Below are 21,815 nucleotides of genomic sequence, written 5' to 3' on the forward strand. Positions count from 1 at the left end.
CATATTCTATTATCCAAGCTCAGTGCCGTATTTGTACTCTCTCTGTGGGCTTGATAATAAAGTCAGAATGATTTCTGGAGTGGGCACAGGCGCAGTAGTATCCTCTGCTGCCTGTTTTGCATTAGATTTTCAGTGCAGTAGCTTAACAGAGAGCGGTGAAATGCAGTCTGAATCTAAATCCTCAAATGACAGCTGGTTCAGGTCTACCCAGGACAAGCATGTGTAATATCCCAAAGTTGCGTAGTTCAATAAGGTCCATGCAAAATATGTCTGCGTATGTAAATGGGTGACCGAGTCAGGTCAGTGATTTGACGGAATCAGGCTTTGGTCGGCTGTCCTGTTCCTACCTGCCACCCCATGTTCCAGCTGAATCAGGCTTTGATCGGCTGTCCTGTTCCTACCTGCCCCTCTATGTTCATCTGAATCAGGCTTTGGTCGGCTGTCCTGTTCCTACCTGCCACCCCATGTTCCAGCTGAATCAGGCTTTGGTCGGCTGTCCTGTTCCTACCTGCCACCCCATGTTCCAGCTGAATCAAGCTTTGGTCGGCTGTCCTGTTCCTACCTGCCCCTCCATGTTCCAGCTGAATCAGGCTTTGGTTGGCTGTCCTGTTCCTACCTGCCACCCCATGTTCCAGCTGAATCAGGCTTTGGTCGGCTGTCCTGTTCCTACCTGCCACCCCATGTTCCAGCTGAATCGGACTTTGGTCGGCTATCCTGTTCCTACCTGCCACCCCATGTCTATATTATTAAGGTATCATAGTAATGAGAGCACCCATTGGTCAGAAAAACTGTTACTCTTCACCATCTTATAATTGGAGCTTAAGTTTGGTCATGTTTAAAGCTGCTGTAAGCTAAGCAATCTCATGTACAGTATTGTGCAAAAGTCTTAGGCAGGCTAAGATGTTTAAAAATATTTATCTGGGTAGCATGTATGTATTTTCTCAGAAAATGAAGAAGGATTTATTATTGGAATATACGTAAATGAAAAATAATACAGTAAAAAGTAACTTTCTCCAAAAAGTTACATATATCTTGTGGGGTGACTTGGAGAACACTGTCTTGGTTCCCAAACCTCTCCCCAGGGACCTCCCAACCAAACATGGTGTGCTTGTGGTCTATAAAATAAATAAAAAATATGGATATATTGAACAGTTACTACAAATTCTAGAGGAACTTTTTGAAATGGCTGAGTTAACCTGCTTTGAGTGACATAATATGTGACAATCATTTATTGGCATTACTGAATGACTATGGAGCTAAATTTTAGTTAGCTAAGAAAGAATGAGATTTAAAGCCTGCTTTTTTTTGGTGGGACAAAAGACAAAGATATAATGTGGGAAATTAAGCAGAAGGTCATGTGGTTCCCTGCTAAAGACAGTATTGTCTTTGTTCCACAAATATTGTGAAATTTGTGGTGAGTACTGAGGTGTTGTTCTCCACATGAACTCTTCTTGTATTTTTCCCCAGAAGGGAACAAGATGAATTTTAGTTAGCATCGCTGTATAGTGATTAAAAAAATTTCTGGGACACTGGTGTGTGTGTCACCAGATTGTAACCTGCATACATACAGTCTGGCAGAAGGAAGTGACAGGCACTCAAGTTACCGGTGTGTTTGTTTTTTTTTCTTCCTAATTATACTATCCATCAACATTTTCCTTATCTCATTAAATGCTAATGACGGCTCATAATCAAGCTTCAGTGCCATAATGCTTCCCATAATACATTTCACCTGAATGGCTCCCCCGCCCACCTCTGAGAACAGCTGTGAAGAGCTGATATCGGATTTAGAATGGCACCATCGCTGATCCAGGACTGTTGTTGTGCTTCTTTGTGCTTGAGATGATGAGGTGAGCTGTGAGATTGAAAGAGCAGCTGCATGGCGTTTGTCTCTCTCTGCCTGTATCTCTGCCCCCTCCTCCCTATCCCCCCCCCCCCCCCGCTACCCGCCTCCATCAATTGAGTCCCATCTTGATAAGCGGCACTTCTGTGATACAGGCCATGGGCTTAGGTATTAGCCGTTTTTTCGTGAAGCCTGAAAGACCGGGCATGACACAGAGCAGCTCAGGACATGCCACCCGCGTCAAAAATCTGCCATTGTGCATCCTCGGGCCTGGCCCCGCTTTTCTGGAAACAGTCCTCAGGAAAGAATGGCAGAAGAAGCAGGTCTACCGGGTGACAAATCGGAGGGATGGTAATGGGGACGATTGGTAGTGCAGAGAAGGAGCCCCAGCTTGGCCCCATCCACTGCTTTTTTGCAGAGGATCAAGGCCATTTTTTTTTTTGACTCGGCCAGAGTCAGGGTACTGAGCCAGCGACAACAGGATGCGGGACTCGATGCCCCACATGGATGCAGTTTCGCCAGACAGTCTGGGAGGTTCAATAAAATGAAGCAATGGCTGGCATTAGCCGGAGACCACTGACCACAACACCCAGATGAGAACAAGGGCCCCACGTTACAAAGAGTGACTGTAACGTAACCTAAACGCCAGTTGGTCCCAGAGAGCAGAAAAACACAGGATATCTATCAGCCATGCTGCTCTGTGGTTTGGTTGGACGTTCAAACTGAATAATATCTGGTTGATTGGCCGTTTGATTGATTGCCCGGCTGCTGTGTCGCTGGGACATTCTCGTCCTCTCTTCCATATCAATTGCCTCCCTGGGGGGTACAGGTAATAACAGACTCCTAACTCTCAGCTCTATTAAGAGCAGGCTGGAGATGTCTTCATAAGTGGATGTGGAGCTGTCAGGAGGAGAAAACGCCCCACTGGCTTTCGATTCAAGCACATACATATATATTTACTGCTGCGCTCCTAGGGCTCCTGTCGGGCTTTAATGAGCAGGCTGCCCACAGAGCCTCACTAGTGCTCGCAGATGGAATGAGGAGTACTTGATGGGAGTGGATTGTCTGGGACTGTGGTGCACAGTCAGATTCTACCAGGTTTACTTCAGGCTCCTACAAGACAGAAATCAACATCTTCTTAAAGTATATCTGGACTGAATTTTTGTGTTCGGTCCAGGATCCTAAAAGGCATTTGCCGACCGCACTTAATTTTAGGCTAGCAGACATTTCACGGAACGAGCAAGTAATTGTCTAACAAGACTAGATTTAATTGCGTAAATGTACCTGTTTTTAAGGGGGCATTAAGACTAATTTTGAACATTAATTGCTGTTAATTGCTTAGTTTCAAACAAAACCAAGGTTGCCATTTGAATGGTATCACCAGGTTTTTTGTTCATACAGTTAATTATTTAACATGCTCACAAATACCCTCTCCTACCCTACCTCCAGCCATGGATTTGCGTTCCCCCTCACTGAAAGCACAATTAAATTAAATGAAAACATAGCAGTGTACATTTTTCCACTCCAGCTGCCAGGGTTATAGCATAGATCCATGCGACTGTCGTCAAGGAGGTCCCCAGTGCGCTAATTAGTGGCCAAGCTGGGAGTGGCTCGTTGCAGCTTAGCATTCCCCCCCCAGTCTGCGTCTCCCCTGCATTTCCCCTGGCGCCTCCCTCAAAGACCTCCAGGGCCGCAGCATCGGTGGTCCACTCTAGTCAGCTGAAACAGGGGTCCTGAAGGTGGAAAAACTCACAGACCCACCTCTGACTGGCTACACTGGGGTCGCCTGCCGCAGATGCCTCTGTGAATCTCTGATGAGTGGTGCTGCATGGCTCTGGGTGAGACCCATTGAGCAGGACGCGTTGGGTCTCTAATTGCTACTGAACACACTTTCATGTTTTTATAGCGAGGAGTGTCCTGCCGTGGGCCTTCTGACTGCTCTGTCTCCAGGCAACGGCCTCACTCATCATGGTCCCCCGAAATCAAATCAGTCCTTCTTCTGGCATTGCGGGTGGTATAGGTTATGGCGAGGGCAGCAGCAAAATCGAGAAAAAAATATCCCAGTCAAATGCTTCAAAAGGATGCCAATCGATTTCCAAAGAAAAGACTAGTTTTTATCTTCCGTCTCGTCCACGTCGCCATCCTCTGGGTTTACTTACAGCTGTGAATACCGTCGGGATCGCTGCCAAGAAGAAAAATATTATATTCACTCCCTAAGGCATTGTTGCATTGCAGCAATTACTTTGATTGCTTTAGAAAATATGCTGCATTCGTACCTTATTGTATGTGTTCTTATAAGTAGATTATAGTATGCTTAATTGCCAATATATGGTTTTGAAATCCATTTATGCTGCTGAGATGGCTGTAAAGCAGCAAGAACGTTCAAAGACATCTGAGGTATAGACCTCACCACCAGCTCTGATTTTGTGTCCTTATCACCACATTGACTCTCCCAATGGGTCTTTACTCATAACTGGGTTTTTACTTTCACTTTTAAGTGTCCTGCAGGTTATGAAAGTTCTACAGATGGGGTAGGCCTCAGCCGCTCTTTGATAAATTGGTGTTCGTAGCTCTTCATTTACAGAGACAGCTTACATTTCTTGTACCTAGAGATCTTCTTTCAAGAACTAGGATTAGCAATCTCCATACAATGACTTTGACAAGAAAGAGTTTGCTGGAACATCAGGTCAAGGGTCAGGCCTGGAAAGTGCTTGTGGGCTTTTCTATAGGGAGAAGGTGATGGCCGCCTGACAAGCCCATGAGGGGAGGAGTCTGCCAGTAACCCACATATGCTGTGTCCCTGGATCTGTATCTGACATGGTGCTTGACACGAGGAAGATGAGTGGCATTGATGAGGAAGGGGCACTGGCTTTTCCTGTCAAAATGAAGGCCCTTCTCACCTTCTATGAAACAGAAAATGTCTTCTGGCAGCCGGTTAACTGCATCAAAGGGATGGCGTTTGGATAGCCATAGGATTGACACAGTCAGTGTCCATGTAGACTATCAAAGAAAAGAGTTGATGCTTCTCCCAGTCTTCAGTAGCGACACTTGTCATATATCCTTAGCCTTCCATGTTAAGCCATCTTATGAGTTGCTTGAATAAATTTATGATTATTCTGCCTTGGATGTTGGATTCTGTTCATATTTTCTGCCTCATAATCCTACCATCACTGTCTTCTACCTTCCGGGGGAATTGTAGCTCTCGGTGGCACCAATGTCCTTGAAACTTTCACAGACCAACAACCGACAGTGGTTGGGACTGCAAACGACTATCTTGAACCCTTTGGGGCTGCTTGATTAGCACTAGCCTCTGAAAAGCCACTGTTCATTTAGCTAAGCCGCCTTGGCACAGCAGCTAATAACGGCTGTGAATCACTCATAAAGACTGTCGTACCAACAGCAGTTCTCCTGCAGGGCCATTTGCCAGAGATGGCTCTCTCTCTCTCTCCTCTAATCCTCTTCGGCTTCGCCGCCGCCGCGCAGCAGCATTTACAAAACCGTCGGTCTAATTACCATGGAGAAGTTACCAATCGTCAAAGCAGCTTGTTTGGAATGGGTACAGCGGGTGGGCAGGGCACAAGTGGCTTGATCTGAGTTTCTGAGCAGCACGCAGACAGATTCTCTGCTGCAAAGAACCTTTGTGTCACCACAGCCGCCTAACTCTGTTAGTTTGAAGTGAGAGGCCCAGGGGCTGAAGGTGATCGGTGACCTCCCGAACATTGTCTTCACCGTCAAACATGCAAATAGTCATGTGACTTTTGGTCAGGAACCACTGAACTGCTGTGGCTTGGGCAGTAGGTTGAGAACAACTCCGGGGTCTGGAATAATTATATAGAGTCACATTAGATACCGTATTTGTGGCTCCCCAACTGAATTTTACTGTTTATCTGGGCTACATTTTTCACTATTGCACCATATTCTTTGTTTTGGAGGGAACAAGGGTTTTCAAGCTTTCTGAATCCAGGGACCCCAAATTAAACCAGCCCAGACCTGGGCCCCCCTACCACTAATGCTTGATTGTGTAAGTGAAAAAAAGAACTAAGGAACGTAGCAGGGTTGAGGGTGGAGGGTCTGCCTTAAAAAATCTGATATATGATATTTTTCATATTACATAAACCAGATGATTATGCCGACATTTCGACAATTTACAATACATTGTGGACCCCCTGCAAATGTTCTACAGACCCTCAAATACACCGCGGGGTAAAAAGCCCCTGTACACACATACGTATCCTGGCATGCATAATATATACCTGTTTACGGTGTCTTTTCCAGTCCCTAACACATTAATTTACCACTCTGTTATTATTAGTAAATGTCCTTTTTGTGCTTTAGCATGCAGTCAGAGGTGAAATATATTTGCATGTTGTGTAACTGTTTCCATTATGTTTTCCGTCAATATTTTTGTGATTGTTGGAGGGAACAGCACGGCGAAGTGAAAACCATCAGTCTCTCGGTTGCCACTGCTCTGGCCCCGGTCCCCCTCGTCGCCCCCGCTACGTGATAGCCTGTGAAATGGGCAGGCTAGGTGGTAGTTAATGGCCTGTAAAGAGTATGGGCTAATGTGTCTGATCATGTTAGAGACAATATCGGCGTCCTGGGTGCTTTACACCCACCATGAGCAGGATGCAGGTGGGCGGGGGAGTATGGGGGGGGGGGTCAGTGCTCATCGATTTAATGTTTTCTCATACTCAAATGGGCTGTCGACACATGACATAAATACATTCAGACGTGCATATCTGTTTTGAGGGAATCAAAAATACAGCTGGGTTTATAATACTGCATAAAGGGGGCCTGCCGTCGATCATGCCAGTTCAAAGGCTTTGTGAGAGAGCTTGAAGAGGCTCTCTCTACAAACTGAGGTCACCAAGTCCCTTACTAGTGGCTTTGAAGGTTCCGCAAACCGAAGGGTTAATCCAAGAATGGGCCAAGAACGATTTACTTCATATCAAAAGTGATTCGAAATATTTACAGTTTCATTAGTAGAATGAGGATCCATCCACTTGGGTCAAATAAGTGTCCTAATGAAATAGGTTACAGGCTCATTCCAAGTATGCAGTCTGAATATAATTAAGTATATATTCGAAATATAGAGCTGGACCAACTGAATCACGCAGTGTATTTATGGAGGTGGATTTACACTAGAGAACCTTGAGGAGCATTACCGCAAGGTCGTGTACTCCAACTCCAGGATGCAAACTCAAGTAGACACCAGTCTACTGAATTTTACGTGCTTTTAGAATTATTACCTGACCTCATCAGTAAATGCCATATCTCGGCTGAATGCAAATGAGGCCTTAATTAATCCTAAAGCAGGGGCAAGTCTTTGTGGATCATTTCAGAGCCGCTCATGCTAACATTTCTATTTGGTGTACAAGAACTTTGGAGAGCTAAAGAGTTCCATAGAGCTAGCACCAGTGCTGGCCTGGTTAGGCCTCTAGGTCTTGGTGCTCTTCTATCTCTTTTCATCCTCGTGATTAATAGAAAGCAGGCCTTGATATACTCCTTGGCACAGCACTGCTCGCTGGACCGTTGGCACAGAATGGTGGGCTAATGTACCCAATGATACCGACACTCTTGAGACATAGTCAAGAAGCCCTTTCGGGTTCTGCTGTTCTGCCGGAGCGAGTGTAGATATGAGTTTGTAGCACCTGGCTGAGAAGCCAGCTAGTCTGTTTTAGCTCATATGATTACGGCATCATCATGAGAGAGACATTACCACAGATGTGGCTTTTCAGACAGGGCCTCTTTTCCTCTCGTAATTTAATGACCAGACAGGAAGGAGGTCATCTCCACACTCATAGTTTGCTTACATAACTGCAGTGGAAAAGCTAATATCTGCTCTTCAACAGGTAGGGGACCTTCCAGATTCCCAGTCTGTGTTTCAGGGATGGTACATAAAGGTGTTTTATGAGGGTGATTCATATTGATTTTGTATCCTTTTGTTTCATGATAAAGCCTCGTCTTTTAATGTCTCCCCCATTATTTGACAAGAGGCGTATATGGCATATTGATCCACAGAGGATATGTGCAGTCCATTGATGATATTTAATTTAACGTTCAATCATCGCCAACACAGTCAGTCTTATTTAATGTTGCCATGCTGTGCACCTGGGCCATGGTCTGATTGTCTGTGTTGTAATTATTCTCTTTTGACAGGGCGACTTTCTTGTAGCTGACATCTACAATGTACTTCTGAAGCTCGGACAAGGACTCCTTCTTGGTCACCACCCCCCTCCAGTAACCCTCTCCCTCCGTCCAACATGGTGCCAGTTCCAAAGATGCAGCCATTTCTTGCCATAGTATTTACCCTTACTTCCTGCATCCTGTCCGTCTCCTCCACGGCCACGCCTTTCCCCAAAGATCTGGAGCCAATCAACATTGTCGGCCAGCAGCGTGAGTATAATTCTGTTGCTGATTGGTGCATCCGCAAGTGATGACACCACCCCCTTTATTCATGCAGAAGTTGATAGTCGCTCTCTAAGTGAAAATCCAGCCTCTACTATGACCTCTGGTGAGTTGGCCATGTTCACAGTGTGACAGAGGGTGTAATTAAACAGAAGCAGCCCTAGAATCAGAGGTGTGACTAACACTGTCTCTGATATCCATCAGTGACACATCAGCGGTGCTCCCAAATATTGGTAATGTGTGGCAATGCGTAGGGTCATCCCTGGAAATGATATATTGATTTGTATTCATTAGGCAAACTAGGCCAGCCTGTGTTTGCTCACCAGCGGGCAAAACTTTTAAGCAAGGAAAAGCTGTGAGACATAATTAAACTGCAATCAAGGTGGGACACAAGGCCGGCCCCTCTCATGTGACCTGCATTAGTCTGTTCTAATTGTGCTTTGGATAGAGAGAGAGAGAGAGAGAGAGAGAAGGACCGACTCCTACAGACTGCAATTTGTGTGGATGGTGAACCGCTGATCTCACTGCCTCCAGTCAGAGGGGGCAACCTTGAGTGCCTTAATGCAATGGTGCCTGGTCATAGGTCGCTGCCCCCCCCCCCCCCCCCCCCATTGCATTGGCCGTTTCCCATGACAACCTGAGTAAAATGTGCTTGCTGTATTATTAGCCTGATAAAATCCATGCTACGGTATTTTTAACAGACTAGATTTATGAATTACCCTCTATTTAAAACCAATCTGGCTCCTTCCGTACCCCTGCATTAATTACACCAGTTTGCTATTTTGATCGTTAAATGTTTCATGTATCTTCGGATATCCTGCATCAATGCTTCCCAACCCGGTCCTCAGGAACCCTCAGATGGCCCAAGTTTTTGCTCTGCCCCAGCTTCATGGTAGAGCGGGGGGGGGCAGTCTTATCCGCAAAAGGGCCGGTGTGTATGCGGGTTTTCGCTGCAACTCCCTAATTAGATTACTAATTAGAGGATTGATTGGCTGAAGAGTCCTCACACCTGTGTTTGAACAGCTGACCTACAGGTTATCCCAAAAACCTGCATACACACCGGCCCTTTTCAGATAAGATTGGCCACCCCTGTGCTAGATGGTCCACAGTTTTGCTTGGGAGCTGGGAGGGAGCAAAAATGTGAACCGTCTAAGGGTCCCCAAGGACCGGGTTAGAAAACACTAGATTAGGATATTGGCAAGAAGCTGGTGGTTGAACCGAAAGCGATCCCTGATGAAAGTGGAGGGGTAGAGGGCCTGGGGAGTTTGGGGGGAGTGCACTGCTTTGGATTAGCAGCATTTGGCTGTGATCAGGTGGAAAGATCAAATGGCTGAGCCGAAGCGCAGGGCAGACAATGAGCATTTCACTGCTGCTTTTTCCTCAGTGAAGGTGCCTCGCATTCAGCTCCATCCGTACTAGACGAAATGTCTTTGTGTTACGTGCTATTAATCAGCTCATCATTTAATTCCTTAATCAGACACTAATCATTTAATCCTTTAATCATTTAATTGGACTTATTTTACGAAGAGAGGTCAGTACTTTTGTTTCTATGTTCTTAAGTTCTTTATCAGATTTTAGCCGCACCTTCTGGTTGCTATTATCTTACCCCCCACCCCCCCCATCCCCGTCCCTGTCCCCGTCCCCGTCGCCCTCCCCCCGTCCATTGGAGCAGTACTTAAGCCTTTTCTGTCTCACTTTATTTTCTGCAGCAAAAAAATCACAGTTTAAATACTGGGATCCACTTACATTATTATAAACCTTTTATAAATGCACCTTTTATAAATGCACCTGGGCCGAATGGCCTCCTCTCGTTTGTAAATTTCTTATGTTCTTATGTTCTAACACTTTGAAACGCCAGGCCTGCAGTCCTCAGGAAGTACATGACTTGAATGTGAATCCTGCCAAAGGTGCCTTGGAGTGGTTGGCCTGACTTTACAAGCAAATGGCACGGGGCAGCCATAAGGAAAGTCAGCTCTGATCAGCCTGTCATATAGAATTCATTTTAATGCAGCCACAGACTGACATTCCAGGTACTCAATCAGAAAAATGCCAACAGAGGTCTGTGAACGTGTCTCCCCGAAATATCTCCCTCGGTTATGCATGCGGTAAACCTTGGTTGCCTTAATGCGCGGATGGTGTGATTAAAATGGTGTCCCGCCTCACCTACAGAATCCCAGCTGCACCCAGGGTTTCAAGGGCTGACGTCCGACAACGACACAGCACGCTTAGGCCTGGACTTCCAGAGGATGCTGCGAATCAACCACATGCTTTACATAGCAGCCAGGTAGTGCCTGAATCTTTGTCCTACCCCAGTTCAGTGCCTGAGTCTCTGAGGGTATTTGTTGTGAAAACAGGAATTGGCTGTAATGCTCCAGTAAGCTCTAGGTGCGCTCCATAGGCTATAGCTGTCTTTAAATCAACCATAAAGCAATCCTCTCAAACAATGGTACAACAATTCTCTCAAACAACAGTACAACAATTCTTTTAACACTAACAATCCTGTCAAACAACAGTACACAACAGCAAAACAATCCTAACAACAGTACGACTCTCTCAAACAACAGTATACTACAGCATAACAATCCTTTCAAACAACAGTATAGCAATCCTTCCAAACAATGATACAACAATCCTCTCAAACAACGGTAATACAATCTTTTCAAACAACGCTAAAACAATCCTTTCAGACAATGGTAAAACAATAATCTCAAACAATAGTACAACTATCCTGTTAAACAACAGAAAAACAATGACCACATGTGGGCTGCCCATCTCACAGTCTCATTTTAGAAGATGTCTGATCCGTAATAGATGGAAGGTCAATAAAATAATGTTTCCCGCACTGTCCGATGTCCTCGAAAATGAGGAGCGTGCCGGTCATATTAAGCTCGGGAAATGTGTGGCTTGGTTTATGTTATGTTGGCCGTGAAGTTGCACTGCTTGAGAGGATCAACGGAGACTCGGGACTGATGGTTTTTTGTCCATTTGGCAGGGATCACGTGTTTGCGGTCAACCTCAGTACCTCGACGGAGCAGATTGTTCCCCAGCAGGTACCGTAATAGCTTCACGCTTGCTTTTTGTGAATGACTCCGCATACTACGAAAGCCGGCCAGCTGACCTTGAGATAACAGCACGGCGTAAGGGCTAGAGAGAAACGATGAATTTATAATGTTTCTTGCAACGTCAAAGAAAGCAGTTCCTACTACATTAAATCAACATTGACATGTGAAGAATGATGTCAGTTATTTCTCCATTAGAGCCATATTTATGATCACATTCAGGTAGGTACCCGAAGGTGAAATGCATTCACTTAAAGAAACATTTAAGGACCAGTTTTAAGGGCTCCGTGATGGCTTGGAGGGCCCCATCATCTTGTACAGGTTAAGTGATTGGAAGGTGGGGCAATGGATGGTTTGAAGGAAAGGAGAATGCTGATTGGATAGGTCTGAAATGCAATGCTCTGGACAAATTGCATTGACTAAATTATGCAGATGTCCAATTGTTTTGCAAGATACGGTCATGTGACGGGGGTGAAAGCCAAGGCTGAAGCACCTTCAGAGATCACCCAGTGCATTGTCTTCGATAGGCACTTAAAAGTGAGGGGTGCAGCCTGCTCCATTTCCCATAATTACTAGCTGTCAGCACATCCCACTCCCGTCAAAGAAACACAACGGGCCTCAGAGCTCCACGCTATAAGTTTCTGCAAAGATTGCAGGTTTCATTTCCTTGCCTGTGTTCTTCCCACTCCGGAGACCCCAAAGTCTCTAAACTGCCCCAGCAGCCTCTGGGGTCTGGAGAACATCAAAGCCTACAGCTAGACTGATGGATCCCCTCCTACTCCAGAGTCTCGCTCACCTAATATGAGCTTTAGTTTCTGAGAGCGGGATGACAGCTCTAACAGCACCCTAAACGCTCTTTCTTACCCTCCAGTTTACCAGTAGTTTTAAAGCGATTCTCCTGCGTTTTCTCTGTTCTCCCCAGTGCTATAAAACCTCACAGTATGTTTGGCTGGTTCAAGAGGTGGGAGCTGGAGCTATGCTTGGGCATTACCTACCTTTTCATACCATCATAGCGTTCAGACATTACACCACAGTATACAGTAAAAATTTTCCAAAATTTCAGAATACTGGAGTCATGTTGCATTTATGTTCTTATCCATCCATCCATCCATAGGTGGATTTGAGAAAGCACTTCTTTACACAGCATGTATTAAGAGTATGGAATAGTCTTCCTGTTAATGTAGTCCAAGCTAAAAGTTTGGGTTCTTTCAAATCAAAGGTAGATAAGATTTTAACAACTTTAAGCTATTAGCTTAAAATTCTCCCAAAATGAGCTTGATGGGCCGAATGGCCTCCTCTCGTTCGTAAATTTCTTATGTTCTTATGAAAATACTATCAAATTACTTTTGTTCCTGCCCAGCCCATCTAACCAACCTGATGCTACTTTGCATCTCACTTTACACATTACCTTCACCAAGCACATTACTGTATTTTATTTATGTATGTAATTTATTATATCGATTGTCATTGTCTCGATTGTCCTGTTTCACACGTCATCTCAAAGCAACATTAGCGACAAATAAGCGATTCTGATTATGATTATTAATACCATCCAAGCATAGTTTTTAAGCACGGCACGGTGTGGATAATCGTACACTGTTTCCGTCACAGAAGCTGACCTGGAAGACGAAGGATGTGGAGAAGTGCACAGTCAGGGGGAAAAACAGCGTGAGTAGCAGGATCTGCGTGGCACGGTGTGGCACCGCACTGCCAGCTGGGTGCCAAGCACACACAGTAAAGCCAGACACAGGCAAAGGCTCCAGCCTGGCCAAGCGAATTAGCCGGTCGGCAGAGGGGGGGGCAGAGGCCGAGAGCAGGGTCATGCTCTTGAAGAAGGCCTACGTTGTGTTTTGCAGGACGAGTGCTACAACTACATCAAAGTTCTGGTGCCCAGAGACGACGAGACGCTGTTTGCCTGCGGCTCCAACGCTTTCAACCCCACCTGCCGCAATTACAAGGTGCGTCAACGTCCATTTTGCATTTATTCAAAGAATCAGTACGAATGCCACCCCCCAACATTCCTGCTTTGTCTAACCTTCATGTCATGTGACTCTGCATCCACGATCGGAAGGTCGCCAATTCAAATCCCGGGGTCGACGTACCGATGCCGCCATTGGCCCCTCGAACCAGGCCCTTAATCTCCAGTGGTTCCGGGGGGTGTTGTATAGGCTGGCTGACACTGTGCTTTGACCCTCCCCCCCAAGCTCGCTTTCAAAAACATAGTTTCCCCATGAGGATCAATAAAGTGTCGCTATTCTATTCTAGGAAAGTTTATAATGTCTAATAGTCTTCACTGTCACTTATGTTAGGCACAGGCGTAACGCGGGGTGTGGCGTCTGGCCAGCCGCACCTTTCTGCTACATATTGGCTGGGTATGAGAATAACGGTATGATTTACAGACTGCTTCTAGAAGAGAAGAAGTGTGGGCAAGTCCATAAATTCATGGAAAAAGAAAAAATATATATCTAGTGCAAAGTCAACTAGCGGTCAGTGCAGCTGGCTACTCAGAGTGCGGACCTCTCCAAAGCCCCTCCGTAAATCACCCCCGCCCCCCCCCCAATCCGAGCCAAAAGCCAGGTATCGTAATCCATGCCGCATTCTCCGCACTCCCCCGTCGCTCGTCGTGGATCGGCCGACCTGACTAACACCTCGAGCACCGGGCGGGACGCACACGTCGTGTCACTTCGGCTTTCCAGTGTCCCTTCACAAAAAAGGTGGGTTTGGGGGGGGGGGGGGGCTCCACGATTTATACTCCACCAGGCGTATTTTTCACAAAAAATTATAGCTGACTTCTGGATGTGGTCCTGCGGGGGGGACAGAGGGGCAGGCAGGCAGATCGGGCCACAGGCTATGTGGTCCTGCGGGGGGGACAGAGGGGCAGGAAGGCAGATCGGGCCACAGGCTTTGTGGGCCAGCGGGGGGGACAGAGGGGCAGGAAGGCAGATCGGGCCACAGGCTTTGTGGGCCAGCGGGGGGGACAGAGGGGCAGGAAGGCAGATCGGGCCACGGGCTTTGTGGGCCAGCGGGGGGGACAGAGGGGCAGGAAGGCAGATCGGGCCACGGGCTTTGTGGGCCAGCGGGGGGGACAGAGGGGCAGGAAGGCAGATCGGGCCACGGGCTTTGTGGGCCAGCGGGGGGGACAGAGGGGCAGGAAGGCAGATCGGGCCACGGGCTTTGTGGGCCAGCGGGGGGGACAGAGGGGCAGGAAGGTAGATCGAGCCACGGGCTTTGTGGGCCTGCGGGGGGGACAGAGGGGCAGGAAGGCAGATCGGGCCACGGGCTTTGTGGGCCAGCGGGGGGGACAGAGGGGCAGGAAGGCAGATCGGGCCACGGGCTTTGTGGGCCAGCGGGGGGTTAGTACACCCTCTGAATGCTGCCCCCATCAGCGCAGGCCCAGTTTGTAAATAATAGTGAGTATTTCTGAGCCGTTACTGCAGTATTCTGTGTAATACTTTTCTTTGTATCGTTACTGTTTATTGTTGCCTATTATGTATTTTTACTGTCTGTTCATATCTAAATGTGTGTATTTAGCTACTGTAAACCTGCAGTTTCCTTCAGGATTAATAGTATCTATCTATCTGTCTGTCTATCTGTCTGTCTCTGTCTGTCTATCTGTCTGTCTATCTATCTGTCTGTCTATCTGTCTGTCTCTGTCTGTCTATCTATCTGTCTGTCTCTGTCTATCTGTCTGTCTCTGTCTGTCTATCTGTCTGTCTGTCTATCTGTCTGTCTGTCTCTGTCTATCTGTCTGTCTGTATCTGTCTATCTATCTCTCTGTCTATCTGTCTGTCTGTCTCTGTCTATCTGTCTGTCTATCTGTCCTTCTGTCTATCTATCTGTCTGTCTATCTATCTGTGTATTTATCTATCTATCTATCTATCTATCCATCTATCTCTGTCTATCTATAAAAATGCAATCTCTGAAGTGTCTTTTTTTGCAGCTCAGATTCAAGCCAATGGAAAAAAAGTCACTGGAGTCTTTTTTGAATCAATTTTTGTTTTGCTGTGTCAAAGTTTCCTGCGAGACTGCAGATGGTGTCCAGGCCCCCGGCGTAACCTGAGCCGTTTGTTTTGCTGGGTGCCGCTGTGTACCTGCGTGGCTCCGCTGGTGCGCGCGGCCCGGCTTCTGGCAGAAATAGAGGCAGAGGTCAGAGGTTAAGGAGTTATGGTGTGGGTGTTGCTGCACGCAGGGAGCGATGGCATCTCTCGGGGCTTGGCTCGGACGCTGGCCCGTGCTGCGCGCGTTAGCGGCTGCCGGTGGCGCTGGTAGGAAGCGAAGCTTTTTGGATCTTGCCCTGCAGCCACTCTCTCTGTCTGACACTCTGGACTCCGTTCCCAGCCTTCACTTCCTGTGAGGATTAGCGAGTGTCGCTATGTTAACCACCCAGAGAAACGATGACTGCTGAAATGTCCGCTCAGCAGAAGCTGTCTACCGATTCCTGTCCTAAACACCTGGATCTTGTTTTTCTTCCACTCCTCTTGTGGTTTTAGTGTGGCTAAGTAGCATATGGTTCATACTTATACAAAAGTACAGCACCTGAAATGTGACCTGAGGTACCAGCTCAGGTTGGCACTCTCTCAGTTGATTTCGCTGAGCGGGGGGTGGGGGGGGAGGTGCTGGGCCCCCTGAATCTGTCCTGGCATCCATGCCCCTCTGACACCCCTGATTGTTGCGATCAGAGGTGGAAAGTACAAGTCCAGACCAAGATTTTATTTCAACTAACCAGTTGAATATAAAGAGTCACATGGAGTAGTCAAATGGTTGGTTGAAATTCTTGGTCTGGATTTGTACTTTCTGGATCTTTCCACCTCTGGTTACTATTAATCAAATAAACGCAGAGAGTGTAATGCAGAGGTTGGACGGCTTCACTGTTTAAATTTGTAGGGTTTTGTTATGTTGCTTCATCGTATTACGTTTATCATGTTGTAACACAGAAATTCCAGCTTGTGTGATGCCCTGTAATCAAGCAAATGAAAGGTAATTAGGAAACTTCCTAATCCTCATCTCCTATTGTCATCACAAGGCAAGGTGCTATGTCAAACAAATATGCTTACTGCAAACATGGACTGACTGTTCGGGATGCCACAAGGCCGGATGATCAAGAATCTAAGTTGTTCATCTCCACTTCCTGGTTCCTGACTGGCTGTGACCAAACATTGTTTGTTGCCTTAAGATCCATAACTCATACAAGCCAGGAAGTGAAGTTTGAGAAGGTTGTGCGAAACATCTACTGCATCAGAGAATATCATCTGGAAATGAACTCCTTCCTCGCTAAGAGAAAGCTTATTGTCTAGTGCTCACTGGGCTAAGCCTGTGTGCTTATAATCAGAAGGTCGCTGGTTCAAACCCAGGTCCTTGAGCAAGGCCCTTAACCCCCAGCTCCCTGGGCGCTACTACAGGTGGCTGCCCTTCACAGACAGCTTACTCTATAAAGAGCAAGCTGAAGGAGGTGTAAAAAGAATTTCCTCATAGGGACAGTAAAGTATCAATTATTATTAGTTTGTCACGTTAAGGGTGAAACAGCGGAATCTAACACATGCTCTTCAGCAAACTAAAATTCTATCCGCAAGCTCTTGGTTATGAATTCCCCAACATAGCTGCGTTTCTGTAATGCTAAGGAAGATGAAGCGCTCCTGAAGTCCTCGATCTTATCCTGCAGATGTCCACACTTGAGCAGGATGGGGAGGAGGTGGTGGGCCAAGCTCGCTGTCCCTTCGAGTCCCGGCAGTCCAATGTGGGGCTCTTTGCTGGTGAGTTTCCACCACTGACCACGTCATCAGCATTTCCCCATGACCCACCGGCATGGAGTATAGGGGCATCACAGCTGCCAAGTTTGGGAAATAGTTGCTGTTGAAACAGATTGCGAGCCTCAGGTCGCCGTATTACTCTTACTCTTTTCGACCTTCAGGGGGTGACTTCTACTCAGCCACCATGACTGACTTCCTGGCAAGCGACGCCGTGATCTACCGCAGCCTCGGTGAGGGAAGTCCAGTCTTGCGCACTGTGAAGTATGACTCCAAGTGGCTACGAGGTGAACTTTCTCCTTGGTTTGTTAAGTTCATACCGTGAAATGACATAGACATCAATAAATCCCGTCCTATTATGAACGTGACAATCTGTTTCTTTGTGTTGGCTTGTTCCAGAGCCTCATTTTCTCCATGCCATTGAATATGGGAACTACGTGTATTTCTTCCTAAGTGAGATCGCAATAGAGTACACCACACTTGGCAAGGTAAGAGACCAGCGGACAAAGGATGTATTTATAAGCTGGCATGAGATTGGAGTCTTGAGACTTGCAGCTCTTTATATAGTAGGGATGAAGTCAGAATTCTTACTGTTCCTGTTAGTTGTCTAGGCCAGTTCCTTCAAACTCACTCACTGTTTCCTGTAACTTTCTACCAAGCCTTTGCTGCCTTCCCACTCCTCTTGTAAATCCTTCGCTGGTTGTTAGCCCCTCCCCTTTCTTGGGCCCTCCCACTGCCCATTGCTCCTCCTATTAGCCAATCAAAGCCTTGCTGTAAGCTCTGTTCTCTCTGCATCACCGTTTGGCTCCTCCCACCAGGTTGTATTTTCACGGGTGGCACGGGTCTGCAAGAATGACAATGGTGGCTCCCCACGGGTGCTGGAGCGCTATTGGACCTCGTTCCTGAAGGCCCGGCTGAACTGCTCGGTCCCGGGGGACTCCTTCTTCTACTTTGATGTGCTGCAGTCACTCACCAACGTGCTGCAGATCAATCAGCGGCCTGCCGTGGTGGGCGTCTTCACCACCCAGGCCAACAGGTCAGCCCCGCCTCCCCTCAGTCATGCCAGCAGTTGGGACTGAGCTCAGACCATCCCGTTGAGTTGTGTGTAACCTCACGCAATGTCCAGTCCTCTCACTACCTGCTTCCTGACCTCCACGCGCCCCTCAGCATCACGGGCTCGGCCGTGTGCGCCTTCTACATGGACGACATCGAGCGCGTCTTCAACGGGAGGTTCAAGGAGCAGAAGAGCAGCGAGTCGGCCTGGACCCCGGTGCCAGAAGATCAGGTTCCCAAGCCCAGGTGAGGCTGGGCGGCATCTTAGTATGCGGTTCAGACAGAGGGAACCACATTCATCTTCTGTAAGAGTCACAGTACAGCCCACGATACCGTAATCTGAACCTGCCTGACATTCCCGTGGGATGTTTTTAATGTAAAAATCCTTGCATTTATTAGAAGCCTTCTAAGAATACAAGCTTAGACTTGTTAAAGTGAGTGAACTACTTAAATGTAAGATTAATCACTCTATGCAAGATCTTGGCTGACACCAAGCTCTGTCTCCCAATGTTGACCTGACAGTATAAAGTATATTTATCTACTGATGTATTTTTTCACTCCGTCATATTTAGATTATTTCTGCTATAGGACCTGTGGCCTGGGCAGCAGCTTCTAGGATAAGTGGCCTTCGGTAAATTGGGTTCATGTATCCTAGAGAATAGCAGAGCTTCTGGATGATTTGCTATGACATGATTTGCTGGGATTCATAATGGTACGATGACTTTCGAATATGCAGTGAACATTCCAGGAGTCTGTACTGCAATAAAATAACCCTGTAAATTATTTATTCAAAAATTTCATTAAAACAAGCTTTGCAGCTTGGAATTATACATTTTACCACTTGGGGCAGATGCATTTTATTTTAATAACGGAAGAGCAAATTTCCCAAACTTAGTCTATTCTTTGTTGTACTTGAGGTGAGAGCGTCAATCATCGAAAATCAGGCTGAACCATCATATGTTAAAGTTTTGGGAACAAAAATTCACTTAGTCCTCATGAAATCCAACAAAGCATATTTGTAAAATTTCCACAACTCACATAGTCCACATAAGTTTTCTTGGAAACTTGGATCCTGTGGATTACTTGTCTCTGGGGCTGTACCCCCAAGGGTCTGCCAATCACTGTAGGTAAGTGTATCTTTTAGTCTAATTGAAGGTATGGAAATGGACTCAGGGTACATTAGTGTTGTCTGTACCAGGGCTGTGCACTTTTTTCTGACAGTATTGGACAACAGAATAACAGAATCTGCAAGCTTTCCCTTCTTACTGGTGAGTCCAGTGAAGTACAGGGGAATGAATTCTCACACCCTGAAACAAATCCTCCCCCGTCATCCTCTCAGGCCCGGATGCTGTGCGGGTGACGGCCCAGCGGCCGCCTACAAATCCTCCATCACCTTCCCCGACGAAATGCTGACCTTCATTAAGTCCTACCCACTCATGGATGAGGCGGTGCCCTCCGTCAATGACCGGCCCTGCTTCACCCTCACCGGCAGCAGGTACGCGGTTTTCCCCTCCTCCCTCCCCCACAGTGTAGGTACGACTCCATGGAGCTGACAGTGCCCCCCCCCCGTGGTGGAGACGGTGTGGGGCCTCGTACAGATGCTTAGATTTTGCCGCAGCCATCTAGCACAGCTGATTTGTCTCTCCACATGCGTCAGGGAGACTGAGTCAGCAAGACTAGATGATGAAGAGTTAGATGACACATGGTCTGCAGTTCCTGTCTAAAATCAGCCTTGTTTTTCCATGATGCATAATAATGAGGCCTAATTTCAGAGAAGTGTATTCTGTTTAATTGCTGGTGCAGCCCTTTCAATAGAATAATTTGACAACACAAATAGACCTTAAGCATTATTACATTATTACAGACGAGCATGTCCCTTTAACAGGGTATAAGCTGTTTTAATTGTTTTTGTGTCCATAGATACAAGTTAACCCAGGTTGCTGTGGACCCCTCCGCCGGGCCCTACAGGAACTACACCGTGCTGTTTCTGGGCTCGGAGGACGGCAGGGTGCTGAAGGTGCTGGCCAGTGTCCACCCCAACGCCACCTTCGGCTCGCAGCTCCTGGAAGACATCGACGTCTACAACCCCTCCAAGTGAGCCCCGCGCCGCCTGCGCGTTTATACCTGCTTAACCTCTATCAGCTGAAGGTTAATTAAATAGGTAATAATGTGTGAAATATGCAATGGCCCAGTAGTGCTGTGTGGCTCAGGGGGTTTGGATGCTGGGCCTGTGAGGGGAAGGTCATAGGTTTGAATCCCCGTGATTTCACTTTGAGGACGGCCTTCACTGCCAGTTGCTCAGTGCGCTGTCTGACTCTCTGCTCATGATTGTGCATTGCTTTAGGATAAATAAATAAAATGCAAATGTCCTCATAAATATAGGGAAATGGAGCTCGTTGGAGAATGAGTTTCAGAGATATTGCCTTGGTATCACTGCACTCACTCATCGACTTTGGCTTCTGGTCTGGTGCTCTGATAGATGTTTCTCCTGGGTTTTACCTCACAGTGACAGGTATCCATTGACACGCATGCATCTTTAAATAGGCCAAGCCAGGCACCCAGATCTGACAGCCTTTCCAGAGTTTGAACCTGTAACTTTCTTGCTGAGTGACAGGAGCTGCATCACTCTCATGCCCCCCCCCCCCCCCCACCGGTGGCTCGCTCTTTGTGCTCTTATTTCCTTGTGCAGGACTGGGCACTTTCAGCCACAACGTTTCGGTCCTCGAACAAAATGTGCCGCTGTTTATAATCATGGTGCATCAATTTCACTAATTTCCAGCCACCTGCAGGAGGAGTCAAGGATTTGGAGGCTCTAGGTGGAAACAGTACCAGGGTCCTGCTCGAATACGTCTGTTTACCTGAGTTTCTAATGAAACAGGAAGTCTTAGATTTAGAATAGTCCATTACAACTTGGACGGGGGGAGCAGGACTGCATACTGAAAAACATTGCTAAAAATGCTACTGTCAAACAAGTTGCTATCATATAAAGTATCATATTATCATATATTCATAAATGTAAATTCTGTCTCCGTGGGGCCCCTGGTTTTTGGAGAGCCTAGGCAGCTGCCTTACAGGAAGCCCACCCCCACACACAGTTGCTGGAAGCCACGCTGATGTTGACTCGTTGTGCTGCTTCTCCAGGTGTAACGTGCAAGGGGAGGACCGGAGAGTCCTGGGCCTGGAACTGGACAAGGAGCACCACGCCCTGTTCGTGGCCTTCTCCAGCTGCGTCATCCGCGTCCCCCTCAGCCGCTGCTCTGACTATGGCTCCTGCAAGATGTGAGTGGCATTCCTCGGTGACGAGCTCTCGAAACGATCCATCTGTCAGTCTGGGTGCACAGCAGCTCGTTACGGAAGCTGTCCCGATGCGAGGTGTCAGATTTGAGCTTCCGGGGGTCGGATGTGTCCGACTCGGGTATAAAGAGAAGCCGATGTCACTTCATCCTCCCGCTATCTATACACACACACACACACACACTCACACATATATACATACATATATTAGCCAGAATCATAGATTAAGTTGATGAGATAGAGGAAGAGGGTTGTTTCCAAATGATCAAATGCATTCACTCACACCTGGCACATGCACGGCGACGCCCACAACATTGGTTTTCATTCAGTAGCAACAGCTGATTGACAGCCTGTTCCTCCACTTACTGAATTCCTGTTGGCTGAGAACCACCACTCAGCAGTCAATCTGTGGTACCG

At 47.1% G+C, this 21,815-nt stretch overlaps 1 protein-coding gene across 5 annotated transcripts in view; it reads left to right on the forward strand.

Annotated features, from left to right (window-relative positions):
- LOC111854311 (semaphorin-6D) overlaps nt 1-21,815 on the forward strand; it is a 100,296-nt gene that overhangs the window by 59,833 nt on the left and 18,648 nt on the right. For all 5 annotated transcript variants that reach the window (XM_072705423.1, XM_072705427.1, XM_072705426.1 and 2 more), the window contains 13 exons: nt 8,000-8,236; nt 10,418-10,532; nt 11,241-11,298; nt 12,919-12,975; nt 13,164-13,265; nt 16,967-17,057; nt 17,216-17,338; nt 17,451-17,539; nt 17,870-18,087; nt 18,219-18,350; nt 19,444-19,599; nt 20,025-20,198; nt 21,246-21,383. In XM_072705423.1, the coding sequence (XP_072561524.1) occupies nt 8,104-8,236; nt 10,418-10,532; nt 11,241-11,298; nt 12,919-12,975; nt 13,164-13,265; nt 16,967-17,057; nt 17,216-17,338; nt 17,451-17,539; nt 17,870-18,087; nt 18,219-18,350; nt 19,444-19,599; nt 20,025-20,198; nt 21,246-21,383 (1,586 nt within the window). In that variant the 5' untranslated portion in view covers nt 8,000-8,103. The remainder of the gene's footprint in view (nt 1-7,999; nt 8,237-10,417; nt 10,533-11,240; nt 11,299-12,918; nt 12,976-13,163; nt 13,266-16,966; nt 17,058-17,215; nt 17,339-17,450; nt 17,540-17,869; nt 18,088-18,218; nt 18,351-19,443; nt 19,600-20,024; nt 20,199-21,245; nt 21,384-21,815) is intronic.

This window comes from Paramormyrops kingsleyae, chromosome 23, assembly GCF_048594095.1.
Source record: "Paramormyrops kingsleyae isolate MSU_618 chromosome 23, PKINGS_0.4, whole genome shotgun sequence".
In the NCBI taxonomy this organism is placed as follows: Eukaryota; Metazoa; Chordata; class Actinopteri; order Osteoglossiformes; family Mormyridae; genus Paramormyrops; species Paramormyrops kingsleyae.